This window comes from Desmodus rotundus, chromosome 11 (assembly GCF_022682495.2).
Source record: "Desmodus rotundus isolate HL8 chromosome 11, HLdesRot8A.1, whole genome shotgun sequence".
In the NCBI taxonomy this organism is placed as follows: Eukaryota; Metazoa; Chordata; class Mammalia; order Chiroptera; family Phyllostomidae; genus Desmodus; species Desmodus rotundus.
This window is the reverse complement of record NC_071397.1, coordinates 4861178-4881869: the sequence shown is the minus strand read 5'-3', so window position 1 is coordinate 4881869 and position 20692 is coordinate 4861178. Positions and strand designations below refer to the sequence as shown.

Here is a 20692-nt window from a genome sequence, read left to right as displayed (position 1 = left end):
AAGCACATTCCAGGGGAAAACTGTCTGCTTAAGTCAAACACATTCCCTTTCACCCACTGCCGTTCATGACAAAACCCATTAAATATGAAGGAAACATTCAGCCGACTGAGAGCAAACACGAGTGTATAGTTTCTCCAGTAAATGTAGTCGGTACAGGGGCACATGCTCAAAGTTTCAGCGGTCAGACAACTGAAAAAGCAACTGTTACTAGGACTGTCTGCCCTCTCGGCCCGGTTCAACAGAACTTTCTTGGGCCACTAGTCCCAAGTAGCTGTCACGAACTGTGACTAGCACAACCGGGAAACAGCCACACATGTTGCATTAGAGAAGCTCTAGAATTGCCACGAGGAACAGACTGGGGTTTCACTGGGCCCCTCAGGCCAAATCTTGTCCGAGTAAGACGGCCTCCCCAACCTCTGGCCACACGTTCATTTCAGAAAAATGATTATCCCAGCAGGCCCTTCGAAGGAAACAGCTTCAGGCTTCAAGTTCCCGTTTGCCTCCCAGGATAGGATTTCGGCACCTATCAAGTGGACACTGCGCGCCTATCACCACGTCTCTGCATGAACAACACTTACAAGCAGCAAGTTAAGATAAAAGGTTTTTATTCAAAAAACGCCAAGTATAAAAAAAAAATAAGATTTCTTATTCCCCTGTACAGTATTTCACTCAGATAAAACCAGCAGGCTACGTGCTGCTCAAACCACAGCCCCAGAGAGGATCCGGAAGGCACACCACCCAGAACTGGTTTTCATACATCTATCCTATATACACTAGTCAGCCACGCCCCCCATCACCCGCGGAACCCCCCCCACTCGGGTAAGCAGGCAGGGGGGGCCCCACAGCAGCAGGGAGCTGCAGCAGCTGTCCCGCCTGCCTTGCCTGAGTCCCATCACCCTAAGAACAGAGCAAATGTTGTAGCCCCTCCCCCCCAAAAGGTCCCAAGTCAGAGGAGGAAAAGGAGGAAAGAAAACTATGGCAGCAGCCGTGGAAGCTTGGAGCTGGAAGGGAACCAAATAAATAAATAAATAAATACATAACGTTGACCTCCAGGTTAGAATGCGCATCTTTCAGGGCGGGGGCGGGGGGGGGGGGGAGAGGGGGAAAAAACAGGTAAAAATAACTTAAAGGCAAAATTTAAAAAAATTAGATCAACTACAATCCTTTTGTACACTACCATGCCAACTGTACACACATTTACAGTTTTTCTGTTGATTTGCATTGTTTGTGCATTTTGTGTGTGTGAGGTCTTGGCTTTGAAACAGTTAAGTAAAAATCAAAAAGGAAGACCAGAAAAGGGCAGGTGGCTCAGCGTTTGGCCCTGTAGCCTCTTCCATGGCACCTTTCATATGAAGGATGGGGGAGGGGGAAGAGAAAAATAGGGAACCAAACCCAGGCAGATTTTTGGAAAAGCAGCAGGTAAGAGAGGCAAGTTCAAGTATTTCTCCCAGCACAGCCGGAGTCCCCACAGAAGGCACTCAGAAGAGTCGGAAGAGGTGACAGGGACTTAAAATGGTGCTAGTCCTATCCCGCCCCAACCCATGTCCCCCCAACCCTATCCACTGCGGCATTTGGAACTCGTGATGAAGGGAAGAGTTCCATGGCAGGGTTCTGACCCACTCCCACCCACCCCGCCCCGGGATTCTGCAGAACCCAGCAATTCTGGCTGGACACCTACGAGGAGAGAGCATCTACGGGGAATTGAGGCCTAGGACGCCAGGAGAGGAGTTTCTTCCCCCTGCTGAAGGCATCCTTCAGGGGCCTGGGGCCTGGAATGAGTTGTAAATGTTGTTCCTGTATCAAGCACTGATCTGCTTGGTGAACAGTGTCACTGGTACAGAAGCTTCCCCTCCCTGGAGGGTCTGGCAGGAGGGGACAACCTGCTGGAAAAGCTGCTATTTGCTGGGCCCTGGCGACAGGCTGTGGAGATGGATCTCAGCAGTCTCCTGGGGCAGGAGGACATCTTGCATCCACGGATGATTCTGGATTTCTTCAAAGGAAGGCCGATCGGAGGGTCTCAGGGACAAGCACCATCTGATGAGATGTTGACACTCTGCAGAAAACAAGAAAGGTTATGAATGACTCAACTTGTTTTTGTAATGCAAAGCCCTTCCCAATTCACTAACCAGGGGCCCACAAGCCAGGGGTCTAGAGACCATAGACTTTCTAGAACTCATATTCTTTAATGGGAATGTATTGCCATCTGGATCCTCCAGTCTGCTTTCAGCTAAAAAACAGCTCCCCTCTTAAACCTGCGGTTTTCAAACTTCAATAGCTAGGGCCTTTCCCACAACACCCACTCAACCAGAAATAGGAAGAACGATGACAAGAGATTCTGATGCGGCATCAGTGAGCGTGAGGTGATTCAATTCACGCACCCACTTACACATATGAACACCACCCACGATGAGGTCACTGGAACTGCAAATTTAGAGCCTGCCTTAAGAAAAAAGCTCCAAGAGCCCTCAACGTTTTACTCCCTGGCAAAACAGCCAGGCCCTGAGGGAATCAGATGATTCTGTTGGTACTTTAAAAAACCTATCAGTGAAACTAGATGGCCTTTTCTTAAAATTCTCACACTTGCTCTTCTGACCTCCCAAGGGATTCTCAAATGCAAACCATTCTGCTTCCTGGGAGTCAGCCCTCAAGGGTGAATCACTGGCCTAGGATTCTGCTAAGCCACAGGGTGGTTGGCATCTCCTGGAGAGTGAAGCTCTCCAGAACTCAGAGACCATCCCTTAAGAGCCTCATGATTCTTGCTTCTCCTCAACAAAGGGCTTCCCAGAAGTTACCTGATGAGACCCTCTGCCTGAAGAAAACTTGGCCCCTGATGATCTCCTCATCATGCTCAAAAGGAATATCTCCACAGACCATATCGTACAGCAGGACCCCCAGAGACCAGACAGCCGCGGATCTGCCGTGGTAGCGATGGTAGCGGATCCACTCTGGAGGACTATACACTCGGGTCCCTGTGAGCCGGGGGAATAGGAAGGAAAACATGCTTTTAGCAAAAATAAAGCACACAGCAGCTGAATGTTATACTGAGTAACTTTTTTTTTTTTTTTAAAGGCACCACCCCCTTTCTCTCAGGTGCTGGGTGAACTCCATTTCCCCCAGGAAGCTAGAAGGAGTGGACAAGCAGCTTATGGCATCTTTCCAACCCAAAGCATTACCCACCTCTCTCTACCAGCCATGACCATAAACTAAAAAATTCTTGACAAACTGTTCCAAGAAACAAACAGGGCCGGCCGCAGACCCAAAGCCTGAAGCCTGTATGTGGCAGGACCACCCACAATGGGATGAAGGAATGAATGTCTGTCTAATCAAGGGAGATATCCCACAGACTAACCTTAAACTGCATTAAAGGTTGCCCAGGAGTTAAGAGTGAGATTTCCATCTCAGATATGATACAGGTGAGGACACTGGCATTATATCTTAAGTCAGGGTGCCCTCTGCAAGGCCTTCCTCCCCGCCCCCGGAGTGCAGGGGCACACACCCATACTCTTTCCTCCCCGCACTGGAGGTAGAGCAGCAGAGCTGGTTTCAGACCACGTGATTCCTGTTTACAAACTTTGGGTTGTAAAAAAAAAAAAAAAAAAGTACGGTTCTCCCTCTGCTGCTCACCAGGGGGCAGCAAAGACTCTAAAGAAAAAACATGGGAGGATCCGGCCAGCCATTAACTGTTAAATACAAAAAAAAAAAAAAAAAATCAGCCCAACCCAGCGTCCTCCAAGGGCAAATAAACACAAACCACAAGCCCCCGTCACAAGTTTTGAAAGGCTGTCGTTAGTTAGGTTAAGCTGCTCAGATGATGACCCACCCTACTCTGCTTTGATCTTAGGCTCTCTCTCCATTACATCTTTTCTGTCCAAGCCCCTCCCTAGATAGATTTTCACCCTCTCTTCGGAGACACCCAGCTAATTTTCAAACCAGCAAGAGATCTTATTTCACAACATTCAATCTCGAATCCCTCACCGCACAACACCGAAAAAAACCCCAAAAAACAAAAAATAACAAGATGAATTATTTAGTGAAACTACTGTTTCTATTCCTTATCCGTCCCTCGATCAAAGGGGAGGAAAAACTGCAGCCCTAAAAAAACTACCTTACAGAAAACTAAACTCTTATAAAACAAAACAAAAATTACAAAACTGGCATCGATTTATATCTGTCCCGCTCACTTCTCCCTTTTCCTCCTCCCATCCTTTCACTGGCCGGGAAACTGGGTCAGACTTCAGAAATCTGGGCTACGGCCGGTTGCCCACAACCTCTTATTCATCGGCAAAGCTTGGAACCCACTGAATTCCACTTAAAAAAAAATAAAATAAAATCATGCCAGAAACATTACAGGTTCAGCTGGCTTGAAATCCCCGGCTTTACTATGCTGGGAAGCTCTCTTCGCCCCACCCCTGCAATAATGGAGCCAAGCGGCCGGATGACCTTTACAAAGGGCCATAGAGGGAAACTGGCCCGAGGCCTCCGGACTAGGCCGAGTCACCTGGGCAGCTCCCTCCCGGGCAGCCCCCCCCCCCCCCAAGCCTGGCTCACCATCGAAGTCCGTGTAAACGGTGTCCTTGAGCAGCGCCCCCGACCCGAAGTCGATGAGCTTAAGCTCGCCGCGATTGAGGTCGATGAGGATGTTCTCGTCCTTGATGTCGCGGTGGAGCACTCCGCAGTTGTGGCAGTGCCGCACGGCCTCCAGCACCTGCCAGAAGAAGCTGCGGGCCAGCTCCTCCTGCAGGGCCCCCCTCTCCGTGATAAAGTCGAAGAGGTCTTGCACCGGCTCGGGCCTCTCCAGGATCAGGACGAAACTGTCGGGCCTCTCGAACCAGTCCAGGAGCCTAATGACGCCGGAGAAGCCCGAGCTCACCTTCTTCAGCAGGACCACTTCCATGGGCACTCGGGTTCCATTGGGCTGTGGGGACCAGGAGGCTGCGTTAGGGCGGGAGTCAGAGAGCGCCCCCCCCACCCCACCCATTCTGGGGGTCGCTCCCTCCAGGGCACTCACCAGCTCTCCCCAGTCGGAAATCCGGTCCTTCTCCACGTGCTTGATGGCCACCTGGAAATCACCCCAGGATAGCCTACGTTAGATCCCCTTACTGGGGCCAAAACACAGCATGAGCCCCCACTCCTCCGCCCGGCGTGCCCTCCCCACTGCGGGGCGCCCGCTCACCGGCAAGTTGTCGGCGACCCGGATGCCTGAGTAGACCGAGCCGAACCCGCCGCTGCCCAGCAGCGGGCCCACCTGGTACTGCGACTCAAGGGGCTCCTTCTCCTTGCCTAGGAAAGGGGAGAGACACAGGAGACTTAGTGACGGCCCGCAAACCCCCAGTTCCCACCCTAGAGTCCAGCCTCGCCCCCATCCCCGAGTTAGGGGGCACTCACCGGGCGCCAGTTTGGTGGCGTGCAGGTCGTTGCAGGGCGCGGCGCGCAGGTGAGCAAGCGAGTTGATTTTGGACAAGAGCATCCCAACCTCCAGGGTGTTGACGTGGGGTTGTGTGTCTAGAGGCGCTGCAGTGGGAGCTGGGGCTGGGACAGTGCCGTGGGCTGTGCCTACAGCTGGGGCTAAGGCTGGGACTGAAGCTGCGGCTGGCGATGCGGCTGTGACTGCGGCAGGCGCGGAAGGCCGAGGGCGAGTCGGAGGACAACTGGGGGCGCTGCCGGGGTTGGCGACTGGTGGATCGACCGGCGAGGTCAAGCAGAGCCGAGGGCGACTGGGTGGGCGGCTTGTGGGACTCGTGCGGCAGGGCTGTGGCAGAGGGGACTTGTAGCTGCTGCTGCTGCTGGTCCCACCACCACCGCCGCTGTCGTTGACGCTAAGTCCTCTCGGGCCTTCTCTGCCACCGCCGCCGCAGCAGCAGACGCCGGGCTCGCCCAGCCGCCAGGAGTAAAGGGGCGGAGCGCGCCTGCCGAGGGGGGTGGGGGCCGCGCTGGCGGGCGGGGACAGGGCGGGGCCTCTCCGGGAGGGGCGGGGAGCCGGGCTGCTTGGCTGCCAGAGGGTGGAGAGGGGGTAGGGAAGCAGCGAGCCAGGGAGACTCCCCCAGCTCCCCACCCCGCTAGCTCAGTTGCCGCGCCCCGACCGGCCTCGCCAGCGCATCCCTAGCCAACCAGAAGCCGAAGATCTGCATAACGTGGCATGCCCCGCCCACGCTCCGCCCAGTTCTTCTGGTCAGAATGGTTTCTACGCCGCCACGACGTGGCGGGAAGGAAAAGGCGCCAAAATGGAGGGGGAGGGGCGCGGGGCGTGAAGGGAGGCGGGAGCTGGGTGTCGAACTGCCGGGGAGGAAGGATGGGGAGGGGCGTAACGATTCAAACCCAAACAATAACAAAGCCTTCAAAGGCCGCCGGAGGCCGGCTCTGCGGCTCTCTTTCTCGGAGGTTTTTGGGTCAAGGGCTGGAGCTGCAGCATAACAAGTTGCGCAGAGACCGCGGGCGTTGCTGCGTCGCGCGGAGAGGCCCTGCGGCCGGCGCGTAGGGATGTGAGGGACTCTGTGTGTGGGGCTGCCGACGAGGGTGGTCTTGCCGTGTGACTCAGACCCAAGACCTCCAAGTCGGCCTGGGCGGGTTGACGTGTCTCTGGGCTCGGGCTGGGTGCTCGGGGGTTGGTGTGCTGGGGGCGCGTGGGGGGAGAAGGATCTGAAAGTCTATGAGTCACGGCATTTTCGTGCAGGGAGTGGAGGTGGCCCGGGCCTGGAATAAAACTGGGGGAGAACTCCACTTACTGGGCGGAGGGGTCCAGATCGCGCATGTCACAGCCCGCGAGAAACGTCAGCCCCCAGATTCTCAGGATTTTAATTTTAAACGCGCCGAAAAGAATCCTGATTCCTAAGAAGTGATATGTCACCGTACCCCGTAAAGAGGAAATCACGAAACACATTTAGGGCTGTGATGCCAGCTGTTGTCTCAGCCCCTCGGGTGAGGGCGGGAGGCAGGAAAACTCCCCGTGGAAGACGCGGGGCGGGTGGGGGCGAGGCGGCGCTCGACGTAATCAGTTTCCACGTTCTGTTCACCTTGTCATCGCTACGTTGTTGCCAGTCGGGCAATGCCAGCGATTACTGGCTGCCCCCATCTTGCCTCAAAGGAAGTCGTCCCCCCTCTCCCTGCGCCCCGGGGAGAACACATGGAAAACCAACCCTTCGACTTTCGTCCTTTGTTCTTTCAAACTTCGTGTAGAGTTGATAACGATGTGTGAAATGAGTAAATTAAAATTCTGTACAATCCATAAATCGAATTGTCAATGGCCTAAGTAATTAGAGCCAATCGTATCCCGTTTTAGTTTTTTTTTTTTAAGTTCCTGAAACTTACAAAAATAAGTCGATTTGAGAATCAGTATACCTGCAAGTCATTAATGAATGTAAATGTTCCATGAAGTTTTCTACAGTGATTACTTTATAAAGATGCCCGGATATTTTAAAACTTTTAAAATTTATAAAATATTAACATATTTTCCTTTTGTTTGGGTACTGTGGCCTAACTCATTCATTTTTATTTTTTTTAAATGTATTGATTGATTTTAGAGCGAGAGGAAGGGATAAGAGAAACAATTTGTTGTTCCACTTAGTTATGCATTCATTGGTTGACTCTTCTATGTGTCCCGATTGGGGATTGAACCCACAACCTTGGTGTGTTGCACGATTCTCTAACCACCTGAGCTGCCCCTGGGTTCATTTTTGATGACTAGGAGAAACCAACAGAACAAGAATCATTCCCTTTTTACAGAGAGGAAAATGAAACATAAGTGGCATGACACTGGGTCCAACGACAGCGAAAGGAGGAAGAGATGAAATGACCTGAATTCAACTCTTGAGGATTGAAAGATTTCCTCTTACCAGGGTCTAAACCTGCTCCCGGTGCGGAGTAAGACATCAAGTGTAAATGCATGTGACCCCCACCTCCCTCTCCTCTACCCTCCCGTTCTCTTCTCGAGCCCTAGTAGAACCTTCCCGCTGGTTGGCATTTACCTAGCACTTTCCAGACTTTCTGCTTTTACAGGAGCAGTCAACTTGTTCTGAGAAGGTCCCCCCCAGCCCCGCCCTTCACTTTTATTTAAAGCTTTTACAACAGGAAACAGTTGTAGTTCCACCCAAATGGCTAAACAAACTTCAAGCATTCATCATCTACTGTCCACTCCATCACAATAATGTAATATTTGGGTTTTATTTTTTTAATCTGTGTTAATTAAATTTTCAATTATTTACATCTTGTTTCCTATTACTGGAATGTATAAGGTACTTTAACATTGGATAATGCAGAGGTAGACCCAAATAGGTCCCAACAAAAAGGTCATGATTAAAGTCAATTTAGCCCTGACTGGTATGGCTCAGTGGATTGAGCGCCGGCCTGCAAGCTAAAGGGTTGCTAGTTCAATTCCCAGTCAGGGCACATGCCTGGGTTGCAGGCCAGGACTGGGGAGGCATGTGAGAGGCAACACACATTGATACTTCTTTCCCTCTCTTTCTCCTTCCCTTCCTCTCTCTCTAAAATAAATTTTAAAAATATTTTAAAATAATAAAATAAAGTCAATTTGTATGAAGTTTAAGTTAACTAAGTGGGCTTAGGCAAAATAAAGGTTAGAAGCAAAAATCTTAAACTAAGCCTGCTTTCAAATCTAGGATCTGGCACCTACCAGTTATATGATATTCATCAGGTTATTAACCTTTCTAAGCATGGGGTGTCAAACTCATTTTCACCGGGGATCACACCAGCTTCATGGTTGCCTTCAAAGGGCCGAATATAATTTAGGACTGTATAAATGTAACTACCCTTAACAGTTAAGTGAGAGTTCGTCGCTGCCGCTGGGTAGAAACAAGGTGCCGGGTGGATAAAACAAGGTGGAGGGCCGGGTTCGGCCTGAGGGCCTTGTGTTTGCCCCTGTGCTTTAGACTGGAGATGATAATGGCACCTACCTCAGAGGGCTGTTGTAAGGAGCAAATAAAATTCTTCATGTAAAGCAGAATTGTATGCATAGCTTAGCACAAAGTAAACTTATAAATATTAGCTATATGGCAATAATGTTGATGGTGATTATGACAATGAGGATGAAAAGGAAGAATTTTAGAATGGTCTTGCACCTTGGAGATTCCAAAGGTGAAATTCAGGATAAATAGTTTAATTCTAACCATCTTGATTTGAAATAGTTGTATACATTAAATCAAGTTCAACCTTTTTCACTTTCTCTAGATCTTTGTAGGCCTAAATATTTTCATTAGAGCTAAAGTAATTAACATTTAATATGTTTGCTTTATATGGTGGGTGCTTCACAGCTGGAAGTTACAAAACATGGACCTTGCTTGGCAAAGAAGTTTTTTACTTAAAACCATTCATAAAGATAATTATTAAACATTCAAATATGTTTTGTGTTAAAAGTTACTTTTTGAGTGTAGGGAACCTGATGTTTTGTTTCATCAAAATGTAGCTTAAATAATAAAAGCAAGCATTACCTGTGCTGTTTCAAAGAATCAGAAAAATCATGCTAATTGTTAAATGACAAGTGCTTTTGGAAAGATAAAGGTCACAATTATGCCGATAATTCTCTGGAAAGGGGAGAATGTTAATGTTAATTTGAGCAATAGCCAAATGAATCCTTGGGTGGTTTCCACATTCTACCTGCTATGGATTTAATCAAGCCATTGTCAAAGGAGTGACTTCAGCAATTTCTTCAGAAGTTTAGAATTGAGTTTGAAAGGGGCGCCTGTACACTATTTTTTTAACGTACCTCTGAGTCTAGCTGATACATTTATATAAGTAGGTCTGTACTTTAAAGTCCTTACTTACTGTCAATGGAACTGCAGCAAATTGACTGCATAACAAAACCAATTTTACACAGGCGAAAAGAGTTACGTTTTTAGGGCACCTCTGCGTTGTAACAAAACAATGTTGAACCAAACAACCTTATTTCAGGACCTGCTGTACCGCTTTCTCTATAAGCTATTTGCAGTTCATCAGGTGAAAATCATTTGGGTCTGCGTCTCTTACTCTCTCCTTAAAAAACAAAAACAACAAACAAACAAACAAACAAATAATTACTGCATTTTTAAAGTTTATTTTTGAAAAAAATTCATTATTTTTTATTTTAATGTCTCTTTGTTTAGTGAAATCAAAAGGGGAAATTTTGGAGAAAGCCCACTGCAATACACTTCTTTCTGACCTTAAAATATTTCCAGCGACCTCAACAGTTAAGATTATTTAGAAAATGTTAAATTTCACATATATTTCATGTATGGAATATATGTGAAATTTTACTACTGTAAGACATGAAACAGTCTAACTTTAGACGAAAGCCTTCCATTTGAAGTTGGAATTGTGGTGGGGAAGAGCTAGGAAATCTTAAGTGTCAACCGGAATAGTCAGGGACTCTGTGTAGTCAAGTCAGAACTGGTTTTTGTCCTTGATAACGTGTGACATTTATTTCGTTTTAAACCTTTCGGTCAGCTTTCAGTTTTCTCAGCAAAGTTGGAGAAAGCATTTTTATTATCCAGTAAAGTATATTTAAATTCATTACCAATTCACTTTTTCAAAATAAAAATAACCTAGACATATTTTTGGAATTTTATGCATTCAGTGCTGACAATTTGAGTTAAAATAGTCAAAAATCAATAATCACTATGCACAAAGATTTTATAGCTCCTGAGTATTAGTGGATAGATAAAAACAAAAATGAGTATGTTAGAAGGTATTAAGGCTAAAGGAAGCCTGGAGATTGTTATAAAATATCATAGTAGAAGACCAGGGAAGCCTATGCCTCAGATCCAACAGACCAGGCATGTGAACAAACACTCAGAGAGAGAGGGGAATAGAAGGATGTCATATGTTTGGGAGTTTTGTGACGGGATTGTCTGCCATCTTTAAAAAGCAAAATAAAATGGCTGATGTAGCTTCGAAAAGCCAAAGAGTGCATCTAGGTAAAAGGGAAAGAAATCGCTCAAAAAGATTATGTGGAACATCTTGCTAGGCACTAAAACGATGCTAATAAAAACATTTGTTTATTGTGTATCTACTTTAAAAAATTTTTTAAACATTTTTTAAATTTAAAGATCTTATTTATTTATTTATTTTTAGAGAGAGGGGGGAGGGAGGGAAAAAGAGAGGGAGAGAAACATCAAAGTGTGCTTGCCTCTCATGCACTCCACTCTGGGGACCTGGTCCACAATCCAGGCCTAGGAATCAAACCGGCAATTCTTTGGTTCATAGGCTAGCGCTCTATCCACTGAGCCACACCAGCCACAGTGTTATTGTATGTCTAATTTTTCATTTAATAGTACACAGTCTTACTTTTCTATATTTGTTTAGCCTCTACAACTAAATTGTAAATGTTGTGAGGGCAGAAACCATCCTTTCATTGAACATAAAGGCTAAGTGCTAAAAATGGGTCGGGCATAAGGGACAAAAGAGACACTAGGAGAGCAGCCAACATTGAGCATCAGAAATGTGCTAGGCATTTTTCTAAGCACTTTATAAGACTCTTCATCTAAAAACTATGATGTGGGCAGTTTTACTATCTTCCTGGTTTACAGATAAATAAACAGAAGTAATTTGCCCAAGACTACGTAGCTAAGTGACAGAGCTGTCTCCTACCCACCATGCCATTCTGCTTTCCCAAGGGACACAAGATGCGTTTAAGGGAATTAACAAGGTATTCTGTAATTAGGTTCTAGCTGAGAGTATCATCCACAAGGACAGTGTTCAGAAGAGGCTGAAGAAGTTAGGGGAGATTCCTAGGAGGATGGAGAACTTAATCTGGACTTTAAGGATGAGTAAGAGATGAATAGGTAAAAAGGAGAGAGGGAATGGGGTGAGTAGTGTCAGGAACTGAAGCAAAAGATGCTTTGTATTATGGTTTTTGTATTCCCCAATACATGGGAAATGAATGAATACAAGTTTCTTTAACTACAAGCCAGGGAAACAACCTGAGTGTCCATCAGTGGATGTCTAGATAAAGAATTTGAGGTATGTATAGAAAATGGATTCTTATGCAGCCATAAAAAAGAAGGAATTCCTACCATTTGCAGCAACATGGACAGACCTTGAGAGCATTATGCTAAGTGAAACAAGTCAGAGAAAGACAAACACTGTATGATCTCACATATATGTGGCATCTAAACACAAAACAAACTCAGGGAGAGATCAGAATTGTGGTTACCAGACACAGGGGGAGGGGGAATTAGATGAAAGTGGTCAAGAGGTACAAACTTCCAGTTATAATAAGATAAGCAAGTCCTGGGGATGGAATGTGCAATATGGTGATTATAGTTAACACTGCTATATAGTATATTTGAAAGTTGTTAAGAATGTAGATCCTTAAAAAAAAAAAAGAAAAGAATGTAGATCCTAAGAGGTCTCATTACGAAAACATTTTTTAATATCTGTATGAGATGATGGATGTTAACGTATTGTGGTAAACTTTTCACAATATATGTAAGTCAAATCATTATGTTATATATCTTAAACTTAATCAGTGTTGTATGTCAATTACCTCTCAATAAAACAAGGGGGAAAAATGTTTCCTTAAATAAATCAAAAGCAGAAAGCCAGAGAGACAAATCAATGGGACCTCCCGAAGATGTCACAATGCAGGAGGTGAAGGAAAGAGATGAAGAAGATCATAGATTTAATTTCAGTTTTCACTGAAGAGAAAAATAGGCGGGTTCTCTATTCAAGTCATCTCTTGAGGCTTATGGTTTAGGGATAGTAGCTTAAGATCCAAATGACAAAGACATGCATTAACACAATTGGATGAAATCCACTTGACAATTTGGAAAACTTTACATTTTCAACATACACTTCCTCTTTCCAACTCTGTTTTAGTTCTTCTTTTAGGGTGGGTGCTGCTGCTGCTGCTGCTGAAGCAGACATCGACAGCTCACCACAGCCAGAACTGGAACAACCATACTGCAAATACGGAACCACTTTTTATGGCCTTTAATGTATAACTTTGTCAAAGATTCTTTGAATTTCTAAGTACAGTCTTGCTCACTCTGGACAACTAGAGAGCTGTGTTATCCTCTTTATAAAAAGTAAGTTGAGCTCGCTTCTGTGTTCAGTGATGCTATTTCATCAAAGAGACATCCACTCATTGGATGAGAATCAAATGTATCATTGGCAGGCGTCAGAGTTAGCTCTGAAGTCACTCTTATGAATGAAAGTTATATTGGCAAACAGCCAGTCCTCTTGTGCAGGGCTGTGAAGACAGTACAGATTACGTACTGTATGTAGCCCAAATTACACACGCATCCCCAAGTTCAGTCTACCCTTTCACACCAACTCAAAGCTATTTGGACTTCTTGCAGCTCTCCCTGATCACTGCGACAATAGTCTTTGAACTCACAACAATTACTTGTACTAGTAATCTGAGACAGTCACGTTCTTCGGTTATGTAAGTGTCCACTGTCAGCCTGAAGCATCTTTAGGAGCAGCAAGCATTAACTGAGTGTTTCCTATGAATGAGACCATAAGCTCTTCAAGTGCGGAGACTATATTATAAATTTTTTAAGACTCCGTAGCTCCATTTGGGAAGTACTAAAAAGATAATTATTTTTAAAAAATAATTGAATTGCATTAAATCCAAGAAAGAAGACGTAAGTCTAAGATCCGGTGAATGTCCCCCACACTAATCTTTGCTGCTGCCACATATATTATAATGAAAAAATAGATGGCTGTTTGCTCTTTGAATATGCAATACAGACTTCAGAGCAAAATTCTGCCTGTATCAGAAAAGCACTTTTATAAATTCAGATTGCCAGGTTTCTAAGCCAAAGGCTTAGAGAAGTAAGTACAGTCTAATACATAGAAATAATATCCATGCTTTCTTTGGTAGCACATATACAAAAATTGGAACAATACAGAGAAAATTAGGATGGCCCCATGCACAAGTATGACACATGAACTCATAAAACACTTCATATTTTTAAAAAATCCAATATTAATTGAGCATTTACTATTGATAAGTACTATTCTAATCACATTGTGTGTCATGAAATATGGCAATACATATTATATATGCTAGATATTCATATGGCACCTATATTTATATTTTTTCTTTAATCCTCTTAATTATTATTCTACCCAGGAAGGTAAATAACTCGCCCAAGGTCCACAGGTGAGACAGGCCCAAGCCCTAATTCGTGAAACGTACACTGATGAAGAGATAACCGATGTATGGAGTAGCTCTTTGTGTGTTGGAGGTCACACTTGGAGCACAGAGGGCCGCAAGCCAGATTAAATAAAATCAGGAAGCAAGGTAATGAATGGAAAGACAATAGAGTTCATGGATAATTTCCCTCAGTATTGTGCCCAAGAGAAATGAACGGGGACTGGAACGATGCTAGAAGTTAACAGTGTGACCCGGCCGGGCAGCTCCCTTGGTTAGAATGTTGTCCCCACACGCAACTGTTGTAGGTGAGATCCCCCTAGTCAGGGCACATACGAGAAACAACCACTGAGTGTCGAAATAAGTGGAACAACAAGTTGATGTCTCCCTTTAAGATTGATAATAAAAAAAATAAGTTAATGGTGTGAGCGAGTAGCGGCAAAGAGGAATGGCTGCTGAAAATGAGAGCTCTGGCGGCTAAACACACGGGTAAGGGATATCCTTTGGGTGAGGTGAACTTATAATCTTTAAAGCAGTGAGCCAAGAATCTCGGGTCTTGCACTGATATTGACTAATTCAGTCAATGGATCAATAAACATTTGCTAAAGAGCTACTATGTTTAAGGTGCTGTGTTAAGTGCCAAGGAGATACACAGAGGCAAAAGACGCTGGTCCTAGATTCTGCTTAAGGATCTTTTTATCCCGATAAGACAAGATACATAGAATCATAAAGACTGAGCTGTAGGGAAACCTAAAGATCTTCTCATCTAATCTCTTCAGTTTTATAGGTGACCAAAACCAATTATCAGGGACAGGAAGTGATTTGAGGAAGTTTCCACAGCGTTTTCAGATCAAGAGTAGAACCCAGAATTCATTGCTACCTCTGGCTTTCTGTTTTCTTATATAGATATAATTAGTAATAAAGGTAGTGTTTGTCAAGTATCAAGTTAATGGTATAGGCAATGCCTTGCTTCTTACCATAATATGTTTACAAAGTCAAGGTCTAAATGCTAAAACATTTTCTGGGGAATTTTTAGGTGCAAAGGGACTTCCCCAGTTGTCTCTTCAGCTGCTTTAGCATGAAAACAGAAAATGGCCCCTCCTCCGTGCTCTCCAAGCACCTGTGTCACCTCAATCATCCACATCACGTGTGATCTTGATATGTGCGGCTTGCTAGTTCTGACAGTGTGTGGTCTCCAGACTAGCAGCACCTGGAAACTTGTTAGAAATGCAAATTCTTAGGGCCCACTCCAGATCCACTGAATCAGAAACCCTGGGTGTGGGGCCCAGTGACCTGTGTTTTAACAAGCCCTCCAGGTGACACTGATGTGCTTTTGAGCTTGAGAACGTCTGGTCTCTCCAAAGGGCCCTCCAGAGAGATTATGAGTTCTTAAAGACGGCGACCATGACCACCCCAGTTTTTGTTTCCCTCGCTTAGGACCAAGCCTTGAACAGTGGATGTTCATCGATATTCCTGAAACAACTATAGAAGTGAACATGGTAAGGCAAAGCATCCCACACCCAGCTCTCTTCAGGTGCTGATCGGCACCGTTACGTTCACTCAGGGTTACGGGCTGAATAGTGTTTCCCCACCCCCAAATTCATATGTTTAGGTCTAACTAACCGCACCCCCCCAACACTGCCACCTACCACATACCTCAGAACATGTACTTGGAAATAGTACCATTAAAGAGGTAATTAGGTAACATAAGGTCATATGGGTGGACCCCAATTCAACATGACTGGTATCCTTATAAGGAAAGGAGATAAGGATATAGGCACAGAGGGAAGACTATGTGAAGACTGAGAGAACGTGGTCATTTACAAGCCAAGAAGAGAGGCTTCAGAAGAAACCCACCCTGTTGACACTTTGATCTCCAACTTATATTCCCCAGAATTTTGAGAAAAATGTATTTCCAGACTCCTGGCCAAGATGGAGGCATAGGTAGGTACACTTTGCCTCCTTACACAGCCAAAAGAAGGACAACAACAATTTAAAAACAAAAAACAACCAGCACTGCCAGAAAATTGAACTGTATGGAAGTCCAACAACCAAGGAGTTAAAGAAACATTCATCTGGACCGGTAGGAGGGGTGGAGATGGGCAGCGGAGGTGGAGAGGAATCACAGCAAGATGGCGGCTAGAGGACCGGTGGTCCCACATTTGCATGCAGATAAACTGGGAAGAACAACTGGGGAGCAAGACAGACCATGCAACCCAGGGTTCCAGCATGGGGAAACAAAGCATTGAAACCTATGGCTGTAACAACCTGTGGGGGTTGAGGCAGCAGGAGAAACTCCCAGCCTCACAGGAGTGTTCGTTGGAGAGACCTACAGGGTCCTAGAATGTACACAAAACCACCCACCTGGGAATCAGCACCAGAAGGGCCCAATTTGCTTGTGGGTAGCAGAGGAAGTGACTGAAAGCCTTTGGAGAGCTGAGCAAGTGGCATTATCCTTCTTGGATCCCTCCCCCACATACAGCGTCACAGCGCAGCAAAGTGGGTTAACCCGCCTTGGCAAATACCTAAGGCTCCGCCCCTTATACATAACAGGTGCGCCAAGACCAAAAAAAAAAAAAAAAAGGCCCAAATGAAAGAACACATCAAAGCTCCAGAAAAAGCACAACTAAGTGATGAAGAGATAGTCAACCTACCAGATGCAGAGTTCAAAACACTGTAATCAGGATGCTCACAAAAATGGTTGAGTATGGTTGCAAACTAGAGGGAAAAGGGAAGGCTATTAAAGGGAAATAAAGGAAAATGTACAGGGAACTAACAGTGAAGGGAAGAAAACTGGGACTCAAACCAACAGTTTGGACCGAAAGGAAGAAATAAACATTCAACCGGAAAATAATGAAGAAACAAGAATTCAAAAAAATGAGGAGAGGCTTAGGAACCTCCAGGACAACTTTAAACATTGCATCATCAGAATCATAGGGGTGCCAGAAGGACAAGAGGAAGAGAAAAAAAAAAAGAAAACTTATTTGAAAAAATAATGAAGGAGAACTTCCCCAATCTGGCAAAGGAAATAGACTTCCAGGAAGTCCAGGAAGCTCATAGAGTCCCAAAGAAGTTGGACCCAAGGAAGCACACACCAAGGCACATCATAATTACATTACCCAATATTAAAGATAAAGAGAGAATCTCAGAAGCAGCAAGAGAAAAGGACACAGTTACCTACAAAGGAGTTCCCATAAGACTGTCGGCTGATTTTTCAAAAGAGACCTTCCAGGCAAGAAGGGGCTGGAAAGAAGTATTCAAAATTGTGAAAGGCAAGGACCTACATCCAAGATTACTCTATCCAGCAAAGCTGTCATTTAGAATGGAAGGGCAGATAAGTGCTTTCCAGATAAGGTCAAGTTAAAGGAGTTCATCATCACCAAGTCCTTATTATATGAAATGTTAAAGGGATTTATCTAAGAAAAAGAAGATAAAAACTATGAACAGTAAAATGACAACAAACTCACAACTGTCAACAACCGAACCTAAAGAAACAAAAACAAAAACAAACTAAGCAAACAACTAGAACAGGAACGAATTCACAGAAATAGAGATCACATGGAGGGTTATCAGCGGGAGGGGGTGGGAGGCGAATGGGGGAAAAGGCACAGGAATAAGAAGCATAAGTGGTAGGTACAAAATAGACAAGGGGAGGTTAAGAATAGTATGGGAAATAGAGAAGCCAAAGAACTTATATGTATGACCCACGGACATGAACTAAGGTGAGGGAATGATGGTGGGAGAGGAGGTACAGGAAGGAGGGGGATAAAGGAGAGAAAAAAATGGGACAACTGTAATAGCATAATCAAAAAATTATATATATAATTTTAAGGGTTTTATTTGTTTTAGAGAGGGGAAAGGAGGGAGAAAAAGAGGGAGAGAAATATCAATGTGTGTGTGCCTTTCATGTGCCTCTTGTTGGGGACCTGGCCCACAACCCAGGCATGTGCCTGACTGGGAATCAAACTGGTGACCCTTTGGTTTGCAGGCTCATGCTCAATCCACTGACCCATACCAGTCAGGGATAATAAAATATATTTCAAAAAAAGAAAAAAGAATGTATTCCATTGTGTAGGTTACCAGATGGTGGTACTTTGTTATGACAGCCGTAGCAAATAAATTCACTTTGTAAAAATTTTATGAAAACACTGGCTCTGAAATCCAGGAACTCCCATACAAGCCTATGACCAGACACCCCATTTTCAGAGGACTCCACAACCATCTACGATGTGAACCATTAAAGAGTTTATTTAAGGAATTATTCCTCCATGTTCAATACGAGCACAGATTTTGGAGTCAGAGGGAAGTGGGTTTGAATCCTGACTTAGCCACGTAGCACTTATGTAATCTCAACCTCTAAAGACTCAATTTCCTTGTTTGTAATTTGGGGCTAATAATAGCTGCCTCCTAGACATAACACTAATTGGCAAATATAGGCATTCAGTATCTGGTGACTTAAAAATGATAATTACCCAAATTATTCAGATCGGCCTTCTCTAGAAGATGGAATTAGAGCAAAATTTTACTTAAATGCTGTGTCAGTTCAACAAACATAGTAATGTAATGACATTTTAAAAGAGTTTATAAAATGACAGGATAAGTATTATTTTTAGGAGAAAGGAATTGAGGAAACAAAGAGTAAAAAAGAATATGAATGTCGGGAATGTAGACCGATTCTTCACTCTGCAAGATGCAACACCTAAGAATAGTCAAATTATCTCAAACTGATAAGTAGACTGTGTGATGGTAGGGATTGCTGATTTTGTCTTGTGTCCCCAGAGCAGCTTAATATGGCCCCTGGCACTTACTAGTAGTTCAACAACTTTTGGTTGAATGAAAGAACGAATGGCCTTTTGCAAGGACAATTACACCAATTGCACGAAAACTGGATTAGATTTCAACCCAAGTACACTTACACTGAACTGGTGGTTCTGTAGCATTTTGGCATCATGCAATAAGAACTTTAATTTTAATCTGGGAATTTCGCTTTGGGGAAATAACCCCGAAGAAAATAACCTCAAAGGGGGAAAAAGTGTTATTTTTAAAAGTGTCTTCAATTATAGTAGTATTCAAAATAGAGAAATCCTGGAACAGTATTCAGAGCCTCTCCAACCCACTGTACATGTCCCCTCTCCCGACGGGGACTGGGCCCTCCCTGCTGTCCCCAAACTGTTCTGGACATCCACACAGCCCCTCACCTGAGTGGACAGGTGCCCCAGACTCTAATCCTTTGGAATCGGCTCCCCTCATTAAGACTTACTTGTGACTGCTTATGTTTGGGACTCTACTCGATGGACTTATCTGATAAATTAATTTAAACCGAGGTGCTAATGAATGCTAGTGGCTGAATGTGAGTCCGCTCCTGGATAACAACTGCATTTCAGCATTTCAGCAGCATCTCATTGTGAAGAATAAGGCATGTGTCCTGGTCCTTGGAGGAAGATATTTTAAGTAGGGGGATTTCCTCAAAACCCTCAAATTACACCATGTAGACAGCTGCCTAGCCCACATGATCTAGCCAATTCCTTGGCATCCAGTTATCAGCACTCAGGGGACGCTAGAGGAAACAGGTCTGTTCCTCTTCTTAGCAGAGCTTGGAAGCAGTGACTGGACTATTTATGTCACTTTAGGAAAAGGGCATTTACTCTGGAACCTACCCAGAAAGCACATACTCCCTGGGCTTAGAGGTGAAATCTTCTCTACCTAATTTCTGGGGATGGATGAGTGACAGGTGCCTCGACTAACCAAAATGAGTGAGCTGGAACATGCAAACACTTGGAAAGGACTGGTCATATAGAGTTAAGCTTTACAGGTGAAAAGATCCTAGACATCGATATGAATTTACTTGAGCAAACACATGAGAGAGATTGAACCTGATAAAAATAGCTGACCTTTATCTAGTGTTAACTGTGCTAGAGTATTTACATTTTTTTATTGCCTGATTTTAGGAACAGAGATGGGGGAGAGAAAAACATCAATTTGTTGTTTCACTTATTTATGTGTTCACTGGTTGAGTCTTTTTTTTTTTTAAAGATTTTATTTTATTTTTAGAGAGAAAGGAAGGGAGGGAGAGAGAGGAAGAGAAACATCAGTGAATGGTTGCCTCTCGCGCACTCACTACTGGGGACCTGGCCTGCAACACAGGCATGTGCCCTGACTGGGAATTGAACCAGAGACCCTTTGGTTCTCAGGCCAGCTCTCAATCCACTGAGCCACTCCAGCCAGGGTAACACGTTGGTTGATTCTCGTTTGTGCCCTGACTGCGAATGGAACTATCAACATTGGTGTATTGGAATGATGCTTTAGCCAACGGAGCCACCTGGCCAGGGGTAATATTTACATATTTTAAAAGATCTAATTCTCTGATACTGAGAGAAATAGGCATTGTTATCACTATTTCTGATGAGGAAACTGAGGCAAAGATAGGTTAAGTGACTATCTCACAGTCAAAAGCAATTCTGAAATTTGAAGCCAAGGCTTTGACGTCCCAAGTTCATGACTGTAACAGAAGCTTACCAGCCTTTCGTATTTCATAATCAAGAATCTTAAAGCTGAAGATCCTAGAGTAACCATTTTAAATATCCAGGCCATGATTACCACTACTAA

At 44.6% G+C, this 20692-nt stretch overlaps 1 protein-coding gene and 1 non-coding gene across 2 annotated transcripts; one reads left to right on the top strand and one right to left on the bottom strand.

Moving 5' to 3' along the window:
* Window positions 1-588: 588 nt before the first annotated feature.
* On the bottom strand, window positions 589-5634 carry PIM1 (Pim-1 proto-oncogene, serine/threonine kinase). The gene is made up of 6 exons (XM_024557791.4): window positions 5386-5634; window positions 5174-5280; window positions 5009-5059; window positions 4549-4915; window positions 2793-2969; window positions 589-2053 (listed from the first exon to the last, which is right to left on the bottom strand). The coding sequence occupies exons 1-6, from the start codon at window positions 5465-5467 to the stop codon at window positions 1896-1898; spliced, it is 942 nt and encodes a 313-aa protein (XP_024413559.2). The 5' UTR covers window positions 5468-5634; the 3' UTR covers window positions 589-1895.
* Window positions 5635-13797: 8163 nt separating this feature from the next.
* On the top strand, window positions 13798-13905 carry LOC112302502 (U6 spliceosomal RNA). Its single transcript, XR_002974559.1, has one exon. It is a non-coding gene; the product is annotated as a U6 spliceosomal RNA (small nuclear RNA).
* The last annotated feature ends 6787 nt before the right edge of the window (window positions 13906-20692 follow it).